An 18073-nucleotide genomic window follows, 5' to 3' on the forward strand; every position below is an offset into this window, starting at 1 on the left:
AATTTATATTAAAATTCATTCAAAGATAAGATCACCCAGTATTATTGGAGAAGTCTATATAAATAATACAACTGACGTTCTAGATCCACATGTAATAATACAGTCCCCCTATGATTTGCATAAGTTACAGAAACATTTTTCCTGATATAAACCCCTTTTACCCTTTCTCAATCTTTGATATATTAATTTTTTGCTATCTCTGTCAATGCTGTTTAGTGCAATAGACAACATTTCTGCGACTTCATCTTAAAAAATAATCATTAAAAAGTCAACCGAAAAAGATCTTAGTTAATCAAAATACTGTATCATAAGTCAATGGAAAACAGTTTATTTTATGAATTAAATATTGTCTTAAAGTTCTTAGGAGCTGAGTAATATTTTCTTGAGCAATTTGGAAGTTAACTAAAACTATGAAAGTAGATAATGGTACATATATCAACCTGCTCTCATCAGTACAGATGAGACATCTGGTCAAAAACCATACCTTCTAATTTCTCAGTAGCGGAGCAATACCACTGTAACTGTAACTAATGAAAGGTAAAGTCTGTAAACTGGAGGCATGTAACAAACATGGGAGGTCACACCACGTATCCAGGATATGGCATCTTGCCATTGATCACAGCTTCTTGGAACAAGATAAAGTCATTGAAATAGTTAACAGATGTTAGCCACACTTGAAATATAAGAGGTCTATTGCTAAAAATTATGTAGGGTCAGATGGAGATTTGGCTCTTGGTCCATAACGTAACTGACTTGGCAAATGGAAAGTTGAGAGCCAGGGGCCTAACACATAGGGCCAAGGCCACATTGCACAGGAGCTCACGAACTACTGATGGTGCACACCCTGTGCTAAGCTAGCTCGATTAGATAGTAACACATACATGATACTTGGGAAAACCTGATGTCCATTTTTACATCTACTAAATTAAAGAGTTATTTCTAGGAGACCAAAGAGTAGCCTTTTTTCTTCCAGTTCAAAAAGATGTGAACAAGTTTTATTATTTATCTTCAGCTGGCAAATTTACCTGATGGCTGCTATTGTTTCCCACTGACTTCATGTCTATCCAGGCAAAATCTTTATAGAAGTGTCTTCTTGGGCCGGGGATTTAGCTCAGTGGTTCTGGCACCTGCCTCGTGAGCTCAAGGTTCCGAGTTCGATCCCCAGTACCAAAAAAAAAAAAAGTTAAAAAAAAAGTGTCTTCTTTTTCCACTCTTGTCTATTACTTCACATTTGAGAATGAGTTAGCATTGATTATCAGATGAATCTATGTAGCTAAAACGGATCATCTCAATCTTAGTTCATAAATATATTCAAGTCAAGCATGGAAAGACGCTTGTGCTACTTTAGAGTTTGTAGTTTTATTCACAGCTTTGCAAATAAAGTCGCCAGCTTCCATCACTTTGTAGAGATTCACACCCTGGTCAAGATAAGAAGGAAAAGAAGGGATGGGAAATCAGAAACAAGACAAAAACAAATGCCTTTTAACTTTATGAGTCATTGCTTATCAACTTAAATTTGTTAAATATTGTGTTGCTCATTATCTACTTGGGGAAAACTATTGTTTGTAAAATATAGTCAGCATTTCATATTTTTTGTACCTTGAAAAAACATATATTGAATCTCACTTCCATAATATCATAAGGTAGACACACCTGGATAACAGTGTAATTCAGGAGGACAGTCATGGATTTAGACAATAATCCACAAAATAACACTAACACACAATCTAACTGATAATGGTTTGAAGAAGTTTATAGATCAGAACTGAATTAGAAAGAAACCCAGTATGTTTACTATATAAAAAAGAACAAACTGAATACAGACTTACAGATTGCAGAAAAAAGGAATGCATAATTTTTTTGCACATTCAGTCACTATTACTGATACAACATTGGAGGAAGTGGCTGGAAGTTAGATAAAATGAAATCGTATTTAGTACACATCTGGAACTTCTTTGCCTGAGAGGTTGTTCTGGCTGGAAGTATATATAGGATCAACAAAGGCTTAGGTAAATCCATGGATGACAGATACAAAGTCGGGTATAAAGGCCAACATCAGAGCATGCTTCTCATCTCTGGGCCTCAGGTAACAGCAGGTCACTATCAAAGTTTACATCTAGCACTTCTGCTGTCTTAGTATTAGGTGGGTTAACCACAGATTTGCCCTCACACAACATTTCATAAGCTTCTATGTTCACCCTCAATGTGGACTAGAAGCAATAAGGGCTCAAAATTAAATATATGCAGCCACTTTTGCTATTAAGTAGCAGTTATTAACACTTTTGGATGGGGCCAGAGACTTAGCTCAGTGGTTCTGCTGTCTCCCTCGCAAGCACAAGAACCCAAGTTCAATTCCTGGTACCCAAAAAAAAAAAAAAAAAAAAAAGATATCAAAACACTTTTGGAAGTCTGAATTTCCCCTAAAATAGACAAATATAAGTGTTCATAAAGGTTTTTATAAAAATGATCATTTCAGAAAATGGAGATATTTTAATCACTTTTTCTAGAAATAATGTTTTATTTTTGTAGTGTATTTAACTTGTTAAGAATGATTAAGAAAAATATTCCTAAATGATACTTCTCAATGATTTTTATTATTTCTTTTTCATTATAGAGTTGGTTTTAGGGTAGTAATGTTCACTTTGGTATGATAATTTTGTTTTGTGTTAGTAATGACTTTTGATGGATCATCTAGCAGGTACAATTTAGTTTAACATTCTTAATTTGTTGTGATTTAAATTTGGTAAATAACTAGCTGCAAGCATCTTTCATTTCTGAATTACATTCAGCAAGGGTTCACAGGGAGATTTAAATTATTAACGTTCTTTGTTTCCCAAGAATTCCATTTATAACAATTATGCATGGAATTTGATGATATATCATCCCCAGGAGAATTTCTTTTTGGCCTTTATCATTCTTTAATTAACAGCTATTATTATGAGATGACACCTAATTTATTTTTCCTTTGTAGGTACTGAGGATTGAAACCAGGGAGTTCTGAGCTACATTCTCAGCCTCTCAGCCCCCTCCCCCCACTTTGTTTCTAATTTTGAGACAGGGTCTCGCTAAGCTCCCCAGGCTGGCCTTGGACTTGGGATCCTCCTGCCTCTGCATCCTGAGTAGCTGGGATTGCAGGCATGTGTCACCATGGCTGGATTTCCTGTATTTTTAAATCATCTATCAGGTTTTTAAATATGTCTCATGTATCGTTAGCAGTTCTGGGGTTTCCATAACCTCACATAGAATGTGGTTTCTGTCTTCAGAAATTTTTGCTCATATGGGCAAGACAAACACGGGGAAAGAAACTTCTGTTTTATAGTTAAAGCTGCGAATAGAGCTATGTCCAGGTAATTACAGAAGCAGAAGTGTGGAGCAAGCAAGCCGTGATGAAAAGGATAGAGAGAATGTGCCGGGAAGGCTGCTAGGAAGGACAAGTCAGGCTCAGAGTTGTAAATAGAGAGTATGAGTCATGGAGAGGAAAGAGGACGTGGGAGACAGCAGGCAACAAGAGGGGCTGCAGGAGATGTCTGAAGGATGTCAGGGTGCGCGTGGAGGGTGATGGGCAAAAATGCCACGGTGTACAGGAGGAGGATGAACAAACGCACCTTAGTCTTTGTGGAGAAAACATGAAATACACCTCTGAACTGGCAAAGATATAAATTGGCTAGAGTATGACAGAGCACATCTTGCTTGTAAGGCTGCTCATTCAGAAGCACAGCACATTCAAACATTTATTTGACAGAAAGCCTTCAGTGACAACATTGAGGATGAAATCTAAGGCAAGTCTGAAGCCACACCAATGTGAAGATGAGCACTCAGGAAGGTGATTAGCACCTGCGCTGGTGTCTCCATAACAGGGACAGCAAGGAAAGAGCAAGCAACCACAGTGTTTTTGAAGTCAAACTAGTGGTCCACGGTTAGCACGGTGAGATTAGATTCCATAGAGAATTTGTCTTATCAGCTTGGATTACTTGTTGGCTTACGGTAACTACTCAATGCCATGATCTTCCTTGAACTGCAAAATTCTTAGGACCAGACTTGCCTGTATGTGTACCTCACAGTTACAGAATGTGACCTGACAAGTATTTAGTATCAGCTGTCAAAGGAGTTCAGTTTGCTCTTCTAAACTCCAGGAAAAGAGGGCTTTCTCTCCAGTTTGTCATATCCTTCTGTCAGAAATGATTGAGCTACTTTGCAAATGAAACAACATTTGTTCTTAACCAGAGAAAAGCAATAGCTTTTGGTGTTTATAGATAGCAGCTGTTGGCATTTGGTGCCAAGTGAAAGCTCAATAAATATTTATCGAGCATCTTTATGTCACACGCACCAAGTATGAATAGGCTATAATAATTGCTCTCTGGCTGCACAGGAAGCTGAACTAATAAACAAGGTTATGATATAGCCTGTGGCACATTCAGAGGTAAAGACAGAGAGGGAAGCAGGAAGTACAACTGGGGGCACCTGGCAACGCACCTCAGGACAGGGAGACCCTGGGAGAAAACGCCTTTGGGATGGAGGTGACTCACTGTCCAGGTGAAATCGAGCATGTGCATGAGACTGTTCCTGGTGATGGCACAGTCAGGAGCAGGGTGCAAGGGGGGAGAGAACGGGGCCAGCAAGACATGGAGTGTCTCAGGAGCATCGTTCTGACCAGAGTGAGAAGGAGGAGCAATACGAGGTGGAGAGGGAAAATTTACCTTGTAATCCAGATGGTGCTTTTGTATCTCAGAAAACACCTTGGCTGTTTAGTGATCTGGGAAATTTTCTTCCTGTTTATATTTTCCCCTAAAGAAGTCTGACTTATAAATTTACACATTAGAGGTGGATGTGATCACACAGCACATGACTTTTCAGGTACTACTTGGAAAAAAGATAATTGCCATCCGATGTCTCATGTGCTAAGTAGTATTGAGCTGCACTCTCCCACTGATCAATTGAAAAGTGCCATGGGCTCATGTCCACAAGTCCTTGCTGTCACCTGAGACCATCAAGATCTCAGTTTCCTTGTTTAGAAAAACAACCCCGCAAATAACAAAACTGCAAGACTCGGCAAGCACAATAGCAAAAACACAGGCTCTAACTCACTAAGTGTGTAAAATCAAATCAGACACCATATGTAAAAGTACTCTGGAGTTCATAACACAACATGTGAAATAGTAGCACTATCGGTGGCTGGGCTGTAGCAATAGTTAGTTTATAAAACCCTTGCAAAAAAATTATTGTATTTTCCCACTGTGCATTTTAGCAAATAGCAGATAGGTAATAAAACTTTGACCTCAACCTTGCTTCCCAAATCTGAGGAGCATTCCAATTTGAAGCTGCAAGGAAAGCAGGAATATTGAAATATGTTAAAGTAACTTACTGTGTTGAGCCCCAGGCCATTAAGCATTTATATCAAATCCTCGGTGGCCACGTTCCCTGAAGCGCCTTTTGCATAAGGACAACCGCCTAATCCTGACACCACGGAGTCTACCACATTAATTCCCATCTGGAAAATAAACCAAAACACCCGAGGCTTATATACTTATTACATGGAAATTGTTTCATTTCTACTTAACCTGTGGCAAAGAGCAAGTAAGCAAAATCTGAACCTTTTATCCAAACATTCTCAGTGGCCCACCTAATTCTACAATGATTCCCTGTACTCATTTCTTTTCTGACCAGTCTTTTCTCTTCTTAGACTAACAGAAACCCTGTTAAGGATTGCCAGAACTAGAATAATCTTGCATCAGAATGAATATTTTTTCTTTTCTTTTTTTTAAGCAACACAACTCTGTAGGTGGCAGATCTTGAAGTCATTTCACTCCAAGGTTATACATATTCTCCAGTTCCCTAGCTTTCTCTTAAAGGAATGACATAAACAACATGAAATACTTCCAACACCCCAAATCAAAATCAAGGTGCCTTAGAAGATTGATATATTGTGTATGGGGTGGGTGCAGGTGGAGTGTAGTAATTGTGCTTAAAATATAGCATATCTCAACTCATCCAGCCTTCACAGAACCATTATTTTTCACACAAAACTCTCCCCTTTGGAAGAAGTGAAGAGATATGTAGAAAGCAGGAAACCAGGTCACATTTTTTATCCTGACAAAACCCATAAAGAAGATAGTCTTTATCACCCACGGAGAGGAAACAGGTATAGAGGAATCAAGACATTGGCCCAATCTCTTCACATGTGAGTGAAGTCCCCTATCAGTATTGAACTCACACTCTGCCTGATTCACAGCCTCTGGAAGTACACAAGTTGGTGCAAGCATTTGTGCAGTAAAATGTGGAGGTGGAAGAGGACTGTGTGCTGGAGATACAAGAGCAAAGTGGGTGGGGATAGCTGAAGATCAGGCGGTAGCAGTATGAGAAGCAAAGAGGCAACCATGTCTTTCTGCCATAAAAGGTGAAAGTCTTATCATCAGAAGTTGTAGAAGGACTTAATAAAATTCTTCACTCTAGGTCATTGAAAGAAGAGTAACATGGCCTCATCTAAAATGAGAAGCTCCAGGGGGCAGAACATCACAAATGGCTGCTGCACTCCCAAGGTGTCTGGGTTGAGACCAGAGAATTTTAATTTTTGAAAAGATCTCAGCTGCTGCAGTTCCTACTTCCTCCCATCCACTGTTCCTTTTGTTGATGAGCTTTCTACTTTAGAATGCTTTTCAAAAATTTGTGAAGGCCATACAGAGAGTTTCCATATACTCCTCAGTTCTACTTTTACCATCTGCTAAAGGAAAAAAAAATATTCAACGATATTTGTTAAAGCCTGGTAAAGAAGACTTTATTCAGGGCTATTTTGATAGCTACAGGGATGCAGTTTTGCAGTGCAAGAGACTGGGCCTAACTCCAAATACAGCATTAGCAAGTGGGAATTTTTAGCCAAGAAGCAGGGTTGGGGTCAGTGATGGAAAATTACTAAGAGAAAACAAAAGGAGTGAGGGGATTTAAACTAGACCAGCCTAACAAGATTTTTTTTTTCTGAAGATGGGCCAGGTGGTCAATCGCTACCTGGGGGATAGTGGAAGATGAGAGAAGCATTAGATATAGAAGGGTGGGTGGTCCTTGCTGAAATAAACGGATTTAGCAGAGATTGTTGAGGTTGGATTTCTGAAGAAAGTGCACATACAGTCATGGGAGAAAGTTTAGAAGACTGACTAAAGATTGGCTAAGGCAAGACTGTCAAATTTTACATTATTATAGTATATTTGTCATAACTAATGAACAGATAATCGACTTTTCAACAAAAATTCATGCATTATTCATATTTCTTTAGACAATCCTAATGACATTTCTAAAGGCATTTTTAAGCCAGTTCCTTTCGCTGCTTCCAGAAGTCAGCAGCAGTCCACCTGACATCAGTATTCGTGGTTTCTGAGGCATCTCTGCTCTGTGAGAGTTTCTTGACAATTTGAGGTAGCACATTTTGTGCAGTGTCCTTCAGGCTTGTCTGGTTTTCTTTTCCATAATCAGACTAGAGTTACAAAACTTTGGAAGGAAGACCACAGTGGTGGAGCTCCATTACCAAAGCATCACATCCAGGATATACAATACTGTTGTGAATATGACCGCTGATGTCAACCTTAATCACCTGGTAAAGGTAGCATCTGCCCCGTGTCTGCTCTGGAATTCCTCCCTCTCCCCTTCCTGCTCCCTGAAACAAGTCGCCAGGTGCAACTCACATTGAAAGACTGATAACAACTACATCAATCATTTGTAAGTCTTCTGTGTGACAGATTTGTCTGTTCTCTTACATTTATTCAGTTATTTATTTGGACATTTATATTAATAGGGGCTCATAGGCATTCATAGGCATTCATTTTGTACTTTGAGTTATAACCAAACAATTCTTTATATGTTTTCTTGCTCAACTTATTCAGTATTTGGTCAGTGGGAGCTCTTTTAATTAGCTCTTTTGTCCTTTTGGCATGCCAAGGGAACCACACTTCTTGAATCATTATCTAGAATTTTCTTTGCAATGTTAACTTCACACAATGTTCACCAAGGGTCATGAGGGCAGAACTAGTGTTCAATATCCCCTGGTATTCCTTGGCATCTGAGGAAGGTTTTCAAAGAGAAACTGCTCTGTGCCTCCATTTCTCCTCATTATACTCTTCAACATGGGAAGGGCTCCACAGCTCTCTTCCCATTGTCCACAGTCCTTCTCAAATAATGACTTTAGGAGCTCAATCATAGGCAGGTGTTCATAGTGACCAGCTATGTATGTACATATGGGATAACTTACATTTGCTATAAACCAAAATAGCAAGAATAAAAATTACACGCAATAAGCAATTTGTGTAATACTGCATAGTAGTTGAAAAAGGTAAATACCAAGGTGTTGGCCCATCTGTGGAGTCTGCCATGAGATTAAATAGGGATTTTCTTCACTCATAGACTAAAATTGATACTTCTCTAACAAGGCCACTGGTGATTTGCATGTGTAACCTGCTGTGGGAGCCTCTGAGGCAGAAATTCTCATCCATATCACCCTTATCAGTCATGGGCCAGAGTCAGCTTTCATTTTACAGATGCCGGGTTGCCCTGGGGCAGCAGGAATTTGACTATGGCTTGTCAGCATTTCAGGGAAAACAGCATTTGAAGGAAGGCCTCCAAATGTATGGAGTGAAGCAAGGGAGAGGTACTGGCACAGTGGGGAGGATGGCATCCATCAGCCCACTGTGTGGATGGCTCGTTCTTGCATTCTGCTCTTGCTCTTACTGAAGTTTGAAAGCCTGTAATCACAGGAGACCCAGAAAGAAAATGTATTACCTTATCAAAACAGCATAGTTTGGGGTCTTAATTGGAATTTGGGGAGACAGTGAAAAAACAAAAATCACTCTGTATTGTAAGTAAAGGCCAATGTGACCAATTGTTTGGGCAAAAGTGAAAGATTTACTCAAAATGAAGCAACCAGTGTCACAAAGAACTAGTAAATGGCCAATGTCACTAGAGCAAAATAAATAGTGAGGCCATGAAAACATGCTCAACCTCACATTAAAAATTATAAAAGAACTGTAACACTATGATACTTTATAATTTCTGACTGACAAGGAATTTTTAAAATATCAGACATTAAATTGTTTATTGTAGAACAATGAAATATGAAATAGTCTAGAGCATAAACAACACAAACACATCTCACCAACAAAAAGTTACATTAAAGATGTCAGGCTTGAAAGAGCACACGTCAAGATTCCCTTTAGATAAAGTCCTAAAAGACACAACACTGATCAAAAGAGAAGTACAGATGATAGTTTTTCTCCATGTGGACCTGCAGATGGGCTTTAGGGGAGCTTCCATGGAGCACTCAACATTCTGTCTGCTGAACCAGGTTGTCTACACTGGTAATCCATGTTTGTGAAAATTCATCACCTTTATTATTTGTGCACTTTTCCTCATATGTTAAACATCAGTGATCATCAAAAAGGTAATGGTACATTTTTGGAACTGAAGGTAAACAGGCAAACACATGAGTAAGAATATAAACTAGAATTTTCTATGGTGAACAATTGATAATTTGTTTAAAGTTGCCAATAACTATTGTCCCAGAAATTCCTTATCAAGAAAGTTCAACTATACATAGCTAAATTAGATTAAAATTAATAGGCATCAGGCAGGAATGGGCCTTAAGGGAGGAAGTCAGTGCAGAAGATGAGAACACATCAAAACTGTGGCTGGAAGCACATCCGAAGAAGGCAAGGCCTCAAGATGGAGACACAATGGCCAAATCTGCATCCCTCCCTAAGGGAAAACAGGACTGTAATTAACACCATTTGGCCCAGTAAGTCCAGGTAGGCATCAGATGCCTAGGTGGGTGACCAGAGCATCTGGACCCATCCTCCCATCCCTCCTCATCCCTCTCCAAAAGATGCCTTTGTTCTTTTTATGTTAGAAGTTACAGATAACTGAAGTTAACAGTGCTCTCCATACACCCTTGCTACATCCCTCAGGTCCCTGTTGAATCAGTTTTAGCTAAGTGGCTATACTTGTGATCCTACTGGATGAGTGTAGTTTGACTCATGTTGCACCCACCTTGCAATTTTGCTCTATAAAACATTCTTGGAGAAAGAGCCCCTGTGGCCAACCCCTTTTGGGACACCCACCCTGTCTTTCAGTAGCCTTTCCTATGCTTACCCTCCTTCATCCTAGAAACTCATTCTTTGATATTTGGGAGACACGAAATCTCAGCACAGCTGACAACCAGCAGGTTGGGAGTTATTTTTCCCCATCACAGCTCTTTTGAGGAATACTTTTTAAATTCCAAGTATATAATTAGACAAGAAATAAAAGCAAATGAACATCTATGGGAGACAGTATTATGCTGTACATGATATACAACACACACTATGTGTGATTCATTGTAGTTATGTTATTCTAGAAAGAAAATTTAAAACAATTCAAATGTCTCAAAATGGTAGCAACTTAAACTACTTAAGATGTACCTATAAGATGAATGAAAAATGGCATATAAATGTGTCATTAAAGGAGAGAAATTGGTTAAAGAATGTTATCAGAGTATAGAGTCATGATACATTTTTTTAATAAAAATAAGACTTGGATGAAACATAGCAAAATGCTAACAGTACAGGTACTCATGAGTAGTGTGATTATAGGTGATTTCTTTTATTTTAATTCTGTTTGTCTGTTTTCCAATGTCCTGACTATAGCAATATAATAGTAAATAAATGAGAATGATTTTGACTAAATCAGAAACTGAATTCCTAAGTTAACATTTTTTGCATCTAAATGATTTTTCTAGGGTCTGACACTGCAGGGATGACCTGTAGACATACTCTGGTAAAAGGAAACACACCGGGTAAGAGAGGACTTGGAAAACACTCTTTTCCTATTCCCTAGTATCAGATTGGCTCTGGACAAAGATTACCTCTTGGTAAGCTCTACTGAAATTAATTAATGAGATCAATCCTAAAAGTAATATGTGGACTTAAAGATGAAGAAACCAATTTTTAAAACCATTTTTTAAAATTTGTGTTACCTGTACAGGAGAATACTAAGATATTAGTTCACTTTAAGGGCTCTCTTCAAAAAAGTCACATTACTTTAATTTTTTTCATTTTATGCAATATACCCTAAATTCTCTCCTCTATTAAGTGTGCAATTCTATTTCCTAGAAATAAAGAACTTCTCAATGATGTTATCTGTGTTCTAAATCATATATGCTTGCAATTATGTTGGCCTTTACCAGATATCTGCCAAAAAAATGGAAACAACCTCAGTGAAAATTAACCGATTAATGGAAAAACAAAATGTGGTACATACACCCAGTGGGATACTACTGAGCCATAGAAAGAATGAAATTCTGTCATGTGCAGCATGATGGAGGGAACTACAGATGATTATTCTATGTAAAATATAAGTACTGTACACACTCATTCATATGTGTATCTAAGATAGTTGACCTTATATGGTTGATAGTAGAAAGATGATTCTCAAAGGCTAGAGAGAGGAGTTGGGGGAGGGATGGAGAAAGGTAGATCAATGAGTACTAAGTTACAAGTATATAGGAGCAAGAAGGTAGTTGTGTGCTAATGAACAGTAGGGTGACTATAGATACCAATATCATAATGTACATTTTGTACAGCCAGAAGGAAGGCTTTTGGATGTTTTCACATAAAGGAATGATAAATGCTTGAAGAGATAAATACATTTAACCCAATTTAAACATTATGTAATTTATACATGTATCAAAACATTACATGGTATCTACCTCATAAATATGTACTCCTTTATGTTTTTATGTATCAGTTGCAATTTAATTTAAAAAGTATAAATAAATAAAATTATATCTTCTTCCTAAGCAAGCTGGAAATTTTTAGTCATGATCCTATAAGAAATTTTGCTTTTACTATGTATGTTTGGTTCACATTTATTTCCTTATCTCATTGGAAATAGTTTTTAATACCAAGTAAACAAGTTCCCAACAGACTGCAAAGAAAAATTTTTTTCTATAGATTACTTATTGTAAATAAGGGAAATATATATACACACAAATACACTTACTACTGAAATTATACCAATTTAACATGTACTTGAAAATAATAAATGGGCCACTTAGCCTATTTTATCATGGAGATTTTCACAATTAAAGATTACCCTCAGAAAGACATTTCTGGCCCCTTTGCCTCTTCTTCTAGTGCAAAGCACTACTTTCAGACTCAGATTCCTCGTGTGTGTGTGTGTGTGTGTGAGTAGACACCACAAGTGTGATTTTTTTGTGCTGCCTATCACAAAAACAAAGCATTTGGTTCGTAAGTGCAAGGTCCCGAGTTCGATTTCCGGTACCAAAAAAACCCAAACAAACAAAACAAAAAACCCCAAAGCATTTGGTTTTTGACTTGATTTTAAATCTAGCTTGCCTTAGATGAATAACCACAAGGTGGCGATGTAGCACCAAAAGCCACCAAGTTGAGGTCAGCATTTGGGACCCCCACTGTATTCCAGGCCAAGAAAATGGCAAGCAGGTCAACAAAATGTTTTATACTGAGCAACTGATAGTTTTCTTGAGTTTAAGGTAAGGGTAATTTTACTAATGGTGCAGAACACATGAAACTGTGTTCAGTATATGCAGCATTTTTTGTCTATTCTTCCTTCCCTTGACTTAAAGGGTTTATGAAGCAGATTTTATATGTCAAAGACTGAATACATACAAAGTCCTATAGTTCATGGAACTTAACAAGAGAAATTAAAATTATTTTATTTTTTCTGTCACTAAGAAGTCTTTTACTATTATCACAATAATACTAGTTTTCCCTAAGTTCAAAAGGAAAACAAAGGAAAACAAAAACAGAACTAAAACCTCTCAAAGGTCTGAAGTGTCTTCTTTGGCTCCTTCTTTCCCTGAAGTTAAAATTTAGGCCACTAAGTCCTGGTCCCAGCACTGGATAAACCTGGAGAGCTCTGCTCATGTGTGCAGTCTGCTTACCCTCTCTAGGTAGGTGCTTGGAATGAAGGCTCAACAAAACTAACATTAATGGAAAGTGATACATATTGTCAGGAATGAAAAATCCCTAAAGTAATTATTAATGGTTTTATGTAACATCTCTCATCTTCAGAAAAAGATTTGCCTAAATTCCCCATTCATCTTTACCTGAGGAGATGGATCACTGTATATTCTTACATTTATTTGCTACATTCACACGGACATATAAATGAGAATGTGCACATAGAAAGGCAGAAGAAAACAGAAAAACATGCAAAAAGGGAAGATCTCAATTTCAGCAGGACTGAGAAAATAGTAAATAGTACTCACAAACATATATTAAATTCTTATTTTGTCACAGGAATTGTTCTTTATGTTTCATGTATGGAAAGTTTACAAGGCCAATGGACACAGTTAGTAATCCAAGCCTGTTTGACTGATGAGGAAACTGAGGCTCACAAAAGGCAAAGGATCTGACCTGCTTCGTGCAGCTGGTATGAGGCTGAATAAGAATGGAACGACTGTACGCTATTGTCTCATATTAATAGTCCTTATGAACGCACATTATGAACCAAGCACATTACCGAACATTTTACCTCAGAGGTACCCAACTTTTTGACCCCTGGTACCGGTTTTGTGGAGAACAATTTTTCCACTATTGACGAGGGGCGGGAGACCGGTTCAGGTTGCCCCAGGGGAGCACCCATATGCTCCACAATAGGCCTTGTGGTTCTGTGAGAATCTCAATCTGGCCGACCTGACAGGAGGCGGAGCTCAGGCCGCTGTACATCCAGGTGAAGGCTCACAGGGCTGCTGGTCTGTGGCCCAAGGGTTGCATACATTCCTTTACTGAACTCTTTGAACAACTCCAGGGGGCAGGGTAGGAATTACCAAGAAAGCACTGAAAAATAGGAAGTCTTCATTTCCTTATGAGAATTTCTTCATCTTTTTGAAAGTTTCCACAAACTTTAACAACATTATCAAGAGATGTTGAAGTACATGTTTGTTGTCCTGGTGTCTTAGTTACTTTTCTCTTGTTTGCTGAGACAAAATACCCAGCACCCAAAGTTAAAGGGGAAGAGGTTTATTGGCTCACAGTTTGTAGAGGTTTCAGTCTTTAATCAGCTGGATCCAAAGCAGTGTGGCATGGCAGAGGGGCACAGCGGAGGAGTTTATGATACCCATATGGTAGCAGAAGCAATAAGGGAGGGTAAACAGTGTGTTTCTAAGCCTTTTATATTCAGACTACTTAGGATGGGTAGTACCCACATCCTTAATCCTAGTGCCCTTGGGCCTAGCATTGGACTGTAAATCAGTCACACAGTCTAGATTCATGCAGTTTATATCCGGATAACGTTTGAGGGGGGCATACAAATACAAGCCATAACACCTACTAACTGCATTTCTAGGAAGCCTGCTCCTCAAATATCCAAAAATATTGATAGGGATCTATGTTCCAAGATGGGCGTTCTCTCTAATATTACTTGTAAAACTAGAAATAAGTCCTTAAGTGAAAAAAGAACAACAAAAAAGAAAGTTGACTTTCTTAAGACTATTATGAAACAGTTAAGCATTTTCAAAGAATGGTTTAGAGAAACAGTTATGAGAAGATAAAAGATAGAAGAGCAGACTACTATGTTTGGTCCAATCTGTTGATGTTTCTAGATTTTGTTCAATCTTGTATAATAAATGCATCCCATTCATAATTTAGATGAAAGTCCCTTATTATTAAAGGTGCTTTTCTTTCACTATCATGGCCTTTTTCTGCCAGTACAATACCCTCATAATTATATGGACCTATCTCAGGCTTTCATTTCTAGGACTAAATTTAAATTCTCTAGATGATTTCTATCAGCATTATCTATTTTTGCATTCTCTTGAGTGGAAGCTCCACCTATTAGTTTGCTTCCCCAGTAGCCACCCATGATTTCTAATATAATGACATAAAACAATTAGCCCAGTGCTCCTTAAAGTTTAACCAGTATATATGATTCAAACTTGAGTTGGTGCCTGACTTTCTGCACTTCTAACTTCTAAATTATGTCAAAGCTTCTGTTTCCCTGCACACACAAATGGCAAGAGACTAGAGTTAACCCGACACCTGATGGATGTCAAAATTTCCTGATCCAGCCCCAGCCCCGGCCCCCGCCTTATGCAGTGTTTCTGAGAACAAGAACAGCTGAGTATCAGAATTGCCTGAAGCCTGAATTTAAAATGCACAGTTCAGTGTTCTATGCCAGAGTCTGAATGTTTTTCTTGTGAAGCCCAAATACACGTATTGTTTGAAATTTCAAGATGACTTTTATAGATTTCTTTTTTAAAGTATAGAAGTTAGCCTTGACTCAACTGTTTCAGCATTGCAGATAGTGCTAGTGCTTCATCATCAGTTTCTTCTTCCATACTCTCAGCTGGGTGACGTCACCAGGCTGCCCTGGTAGTTGAGTATGAGTATCTGAGTGTGGCTTAGACCATGTCATGTGCGTGAACGACAGTTGCTGTTTCTACAAGGCTTTTAGAATGTCTTCCTTCTTAATAGTCACACTCAGATGGTATTGGGACTGGAGGAAGTGGTGAGCCTGGGTCCTAGAGCCTACGTGGAGCAAAGGTGCCCAGTGACAAGAAACATGTGCAGTGGGCTCTCAGATGAGGGAGAGACAAACATGTAGTGTAGTGTTTTATCAGCATATGCAGAGAGAACTGCTACACCAAAGCCAGATTGGACTCAAATCTGTCAGTGTTCAAGCTGCTCTCTATTTGTTCTGCTTTTAATTTTCCCCCCTTTTATAACTTCTCTTGTCTTAATTAAACAATTTTATTATTCCATTTTATTTCTTCTATTACTTAATAATTTCTTAATATTTTGTCTTCTTTAAACTATTAGTAGTTGCCTTCTGGATCACAGCACAAATCTGTAATTATAATTTGCTCTCCAGCACTGAGTCACATGGAAGAGGAGCTGATAATCTCAATTCTGTCCTCTGTGCTATGGCTTTCCTTCCTTTTACTTTTGCATAAGTAATCTCATGATATATTGCTACTCTTTCTGCTTTAGGTAATCAGTTATCTCTTAGAGATAACTTATTAAAAATAAGTTTAAAAATCTGATATTTTTATGTTGACATTCTGTTTTGATAGCTGTTTGAACGAACCTGTCTACAAAAAAGGCAGAGATCAGGTCCTGGCCTTTGGTGGACACTCACTTTTTGTAGGAAGGAGAAGGAAAATGAGTTATTAAAAGAGACAAGTTCAGGAGCAAGTTCAACATTGTAAGCCACGTTAGAAACTTTTCTCTAAACACTTAGACCCCAGTGATGAATGCTGCAGATAGTTAAGAAAATGACAGCTAAGCGAGTTCACTGGATTGATGCCATTGACAAATTTTGTATCACTTCAGCATTGCAGCAGGTACAGCCAACAGCACAACTAAATGCCAGTAGAGAGCATGCAGTGTGGCGCTTAATCACTTACCACTCAAATTGCTTAAATACGGGATGACCAAATATTGCATATTTTTGTTAAATTTTATAAGATAGTATAACAGGAAATATAAAAATGACAACTTTGTCAAATTTATTGAATTCAAGAAGTGACTGGTTGAATGACACCTGCCTAAGGGACGCTTGGAGTCAACTGTTCAGTGGTTAGAGGATCAGTTTTGGAAGATAGATTTCTGTTTGAATTTTCTCTGTCACTTGGTAACTGTGCAGTCTTGATAATATTATTTTACTTTTCTGTTCCCTTCACAGTTGAGAAACCAATGAGTTCTTTCAGGGAAAAATACTTATCACATAGGGTAATCAAGGAATGATGGAGTTAAGGAGTATGTGCTAAGGATACAGAGGCAGACAGAAGAGGCACAGCCAGTAAATGAAAAAGACTTGTGCAAGAAGTTGAAGGGATATGTGAATGGAGAAGGATTAAGGTTATTTAAGAGGCATTTAACTTGAGAGCCATGAACAACAGAGCTAATCTAATGAACTAAATAATGATGTCACAGAAAAGAAAATAACAGAGAAAAATCTTTATAGATGAGGATGAGCTGGGTATTCAGGCAGAAACAAGGAGATGATGAGCCAAGAAATTAATAAAAAATAACCTTTGAAACAGGAAAAGGGATGACAGGCAGATAGGTTTAGAGATATGTTAAAAGAACAAAGACCTGAAACTTTGGAGAAAAATGAATGAACAACGTTCTGGGAAACACAGTAATAGAGTTCATCTGTTAAGAGTATAGGAAAGAGTTGATCATCTCCTTCTGGCTCCTTGACATTGCTTCTCTGGGAATCTGTCCCTCCACTCTCACCATACTCTTCTATGGATGCACGGAGAAGATGAATGGAGGGAATGGGAATGGGGTTGTGAAGAAGAAAATGAGGGGACAGATTCCTAAGGAAGATTGTGTAAATATGCCTACAAAGGTAAGGGCACCATGTACTGTTCTTCAGAATAATCTTCAAAACTCTGAATTGTTTTTTTTGGTACCGGGGATCAAACTCGGGTCCTTGTGCTTACAAGGCAGGCGGCAACACCACTGAGCTAAATTCCCAGCCCTAAAACTCTGAATTTTATAACCAGATCATTTAGCCAAGTAACTGGTCAACCAATTTATTGATAGATTTAAAATGAAGAACTTCCCACAACTCTTACAGAGAGTTTCAGGGAGTCAACAGAAGTCACATAGCTCATCAGCTATAGAGCTAATCTAGGACATGGGCCTTCCTTTCCTTTCTTTTTTTTTCTAGAATTTCTCTAGAAGGAGTTAAATAACTTATAGTTCCAAATTGGATGTAAGTGAGAGATCTGCCTAATAGTACAAAAATGCAGCTAACTAATATTAACTAAAAAGTAATTAAAAATAAAGAATCAATGATACTACAAGAGGAAAAATTGAAAATAGTGCTTTTGACAAAACATGAAAATTTTATCAATATTCCAAAACCAGAGAGACCTTATGAGAATGTGAAGACCAAACTTTTGGAAAAATTTAAAGCAACAAAATCTCTCTCTCTCTCTCTCTCTCTCTCTCTCTCTCTCTCTCTCTCACACCTTTATGTCAGAACTTTATATCATATATAAAATATATACACATATGTATCAGACCTTTACTCTCTGTCATCCCTTTTTACCTTCAGTATACAGCAT

At 38.0% G+C, this 18073-nt stretch overlaps 1 protein-coding gene across 1 annotated transcript in view; it reads right to left on the minus strand.

Annotated features, from left to right (window-relative positions):
• Positions 1 to 1316: 1316 nt before the first annotated feature.
• The window catches only part of Hmgcll1 (3-hydroxy-3-methylglutaryl-CoA lyase like 1), a 175457-nt gene continuing 158700 nt past the window's right edge, over positions 1317 to 18073 (minus strand). Inside the window, 2 exon segments of the mRNA XM_087196005.1 lie at positions 1317 to 1418; positions 5363 to 5488. Coding sequence (XP_087052131.1) covers positions 1317 to 1418; positions 5363 to 5488 — 228 coding nt within the window.

This window comes from Heterocephalus glaber, unplaced genomic scaffold (genome assembly GCF_053883595.1).
Source record: "Heterocephalus glaber isolate CG9 unplaced genomic scaffold, H.glaber_assembly_v1.0 deba00001610, whole genome shotgun sequence".
Classification (NCBI taxonomy): Eukaryota; Metazoa; Chordata; class Mammalia; order Rodentia; family Bathyergidae; genus Heterocephalus; species Heterocephalus glaber.